The 2,900-nt window shown below is 42.9% G+C and overlaps 1 protein-coding gene across 1 annotated transcript in view; it reads right to left on the bottom strand.

Annotated features, from left to right (window-relative positions):
* LOC101852100 (disabled homolog 2-interacting protein) overlaps positions 1-1,893 on the bottom strand; it is a gene marked incomplete at both ends in the record, with an annotated part of 79,851 nt that extends 77,958 nt beyond the window's left edge. The window contains 1 exon segment of the mRNA XM_005100875.3: positions 1,377-1,893. Within this exon segment, the coding sequence (XP_005100932.2) occupies positions 1,377-1,558 (182 nt within the window).
* Positions 1,894-2,900: the final 1,007 nt, after the last annotated feature.

The following is a 2,900-nucleotide window of genomic DNA, read 5'->3' as shown; positions in this document are numbered from 1 at the left end:
ATTCGGTGGCGCCCTCTTCGCAAATGCGCACCCTTTGCGGACAGAGTCACCCTACTTGTATTTTAAAAAATCAAAATGAAACTGACAAGTTTTTAAATATATAAGAATTCAAATTTCGGAAGACAAAAAACCTCTTCCGGCGGAAGGGTTGACTGTTTTCTTCATTTAATTTGACTTTAGAATGATAGGCGAGAGGTCATTAAAATAAAACAAAAAAACCTAAAACTCCGCACTGAACTAAAACGAACAGCTGATGAACAGCAGTCGGTCTGCGCACGCAAGGAGGTGCTTTCCTACTCTTCTTCTGGAGAAGCGAAAGAGAGCTTCAAAGCTGACTGCAACGCCATCTGAAGCAAAGAGCACCAGATATAATTTAGACTTTGTATTGAAAAAAATAGGCTTTCAAGTATAAAAACATATCTACTGGACTGGGGGGATTTTTTAAGAGTTGGGGCAGAATTGTCTGGCTCATTCATGATAAATATTGTGAAGTTGTGAGACTTGTCCATCTGCGTACATTGGTAGTGCCTTTCTATTTGGTCTGTGATTTTAGTTTCAGCTTAGAAACGGTCTGGAAGTCGCTTTACGTCGGCAGAAAGACGAATATAGTTGGATGGGGGCTGTACAGAGTAATTATGTCAAGGGGACTGTAACAGTTTGATGGAATCGGCAATCTAATTGTATCGATATTGTAAAAAAGTGCGCGGCTCTGATAGTTTCCCTTCGGTTTGTGCCACTTTACCCCCTCAATCTGGCCAGCCCCGCCTACAAATCGAACCGAACCGATCCGATTGGGCCAATTGGCACCCTCCCCTTTAGATCTATTAGCTTAGTGTCTGATCAGATCAATTCTTTTGTTTAACAATAAATGTCTTTCTTGATAAAGAAGTTCCTTCTCTGCGCTGCAACTTCAAGCCGCGAGGCAGCAAATTGTCGAAAGTCTCTTTGTGAAAAAAAACTTCTGGGAATTCTAAAGAACCACACAGTGTGAAGAAATGACGGATGTCATACGAAGCGTGGCTGTATATTATGACATTATCCTATCGAGGTCAAAGCAATAACTCTCGCCAATTAGCTAGAGAAAAGTTTCCATTAAGAAACGCGTAATTGAATTTCGGTTGATAATATAGAGACGGTTTTCAGATCCCTTTATGTTTTCGCACAAGTAACTACATCTTCTTCAATTCTCCCTTTTTTCCCCGTAGTCATTTCCAACCTGAACCCTAGCCCTCTTTTCTCCCCTCATTCTTTGTCCGCTCATTTTCCCTATTCTCCAACACACACACACGCACACCCTCTCTCTCTCTCTCTCTCTCTCTCTCTCTCTCTCTCTCTCTCTCTCTCTCTCTCTCTCTCTCTCTCTCTCTCCCACTTACCTCTCTTCGTTCTCCTGAAACTGCTCCACCTTGGACGTGTCCTTGACACTGCTATCCTTGCCAGCGTCCTTGGCCTTGGCGGACGATTTCTCGGAAAAGAACCGCCCCCGCCTGACCACGTCCCGGGGCCGCCGGACCTTCTCTGAGGCCGAGGACGGCCGGTCACGTGACAGACTGGACATGACGTCACGCCCAGGTAATCCTCACACGCACAGACAGGCAAACACAAGTACGTGCACACACGTAGGCCTACACGATCACAAAACCGCCGCTTGAGGGAAAAGTAATTATTCTAAACTGTCCTTTTTTACAAGTTCAGAGGTGTGAGATCAGTCAGTCAGGTCAGAATGTTCGCTGACATAGCTCTCACAAACTCAAACCGCGAGGTTTGGCCGTCGAGAATAAATCCAAAAGGAGTGACAAAACCTCGTCAAACAGCACATATCTTACTTTGGTAATATTTCCAAGTCTTCCTTAGTATCCTCTCCCTTCACCTGGTCACCACACATAAATGTCACTGTTCAATATCAGGGACATTCATTCATTAAGACATTAACTGAGAGAAAAATCAACCAATCAGCAAGCCAAACCCATAATTAGGATGCCTTATGATTAACGCTTTGTACTCCCCACACTGTCAGACCGGCCCAAAGACCAGTACCCGCTCACGCAAGAGGCCATTCACTGGTCAACACACAGCGACCGCCCCATGACGTCACGAACCACTCACACTTGTTCTATTTATAAACCAAGGTTCTCCAAAAAGAACAACCACAAAAACAAAAACAGAAGACTGGAAATTGTCCGCCACTGTCCGGCAGGAGAGAGAAAGACACCTCAGTAAAGATAATAAAAAATTATATCAACTGACCAATTATAAAGTATTATATTCATTAGTCACATTCTTATCTCCCCAAGACACACGCACTCGTTAATTGTCGTGTAGTCAAACCTGTTCTAACGACCACCTGTCAAAGAGAATCACCTGTACAAACGACCACTTCCTACTGATTCACCCTCTCTCAGCTTTTTTCTTTTATATCGTAAAGGTACAGTTTAATATTATTCTCTTTAATACTATAACGACACTGTCCAAGACGTCTACCAGTTAAAATAACCTCGTTTCTCTTGACAATGGGTGGCTGTCTTAGAACATTTCGACTGTGTTTTTGGCTCGTTTTGATTTGTTCAAATGTAACGCACTACTAGACACAGAAACGTCAATTCAAACGTGAAAGACAAAATGGCGTGTCCACAAAACAGCTTAAACCTGTCGTTATAAGTCGTTTCTTATTCTTAAATTTGGTTACTGCAGAAGCCAGAACGAACGCAGTTTTACGGTACCCACCTCTTCCACAGACGAGAGACTGCAGGCAGAAAAGCAAAGAAGAAAAACAAACCAGCAACTTTATGAGTACTTAGAGAAGCACTTCAACATAATAACAGTCGTTATTTAAGGCCGGCAAAAGCAGGATACACATATATGAAAACGAGAGAAAGAAAAAAAAGGATCTATCAGTGGCA

This window comes from Aplysia californica, unplaced genomic scaffold (assembly GCF_000002075.1).
Source record: "Aplysia californica isolate F4 #8 unplaced genomic scaffold, AplCal3.0 scaffold00263, whole genome shotgun sequence".
Taxonomy (NCBI): Eukaryota; Metazoa; Mollusca; class Gastropoda; order Aplysiida; family Aplysiidae; genus Aplysia; species Aplysia californica.
The sequence above is the reverse complement of the archived record's forward strand: the minus strand, read 5'-3'. Positions and strand labels throughout refer to the sequence as shown.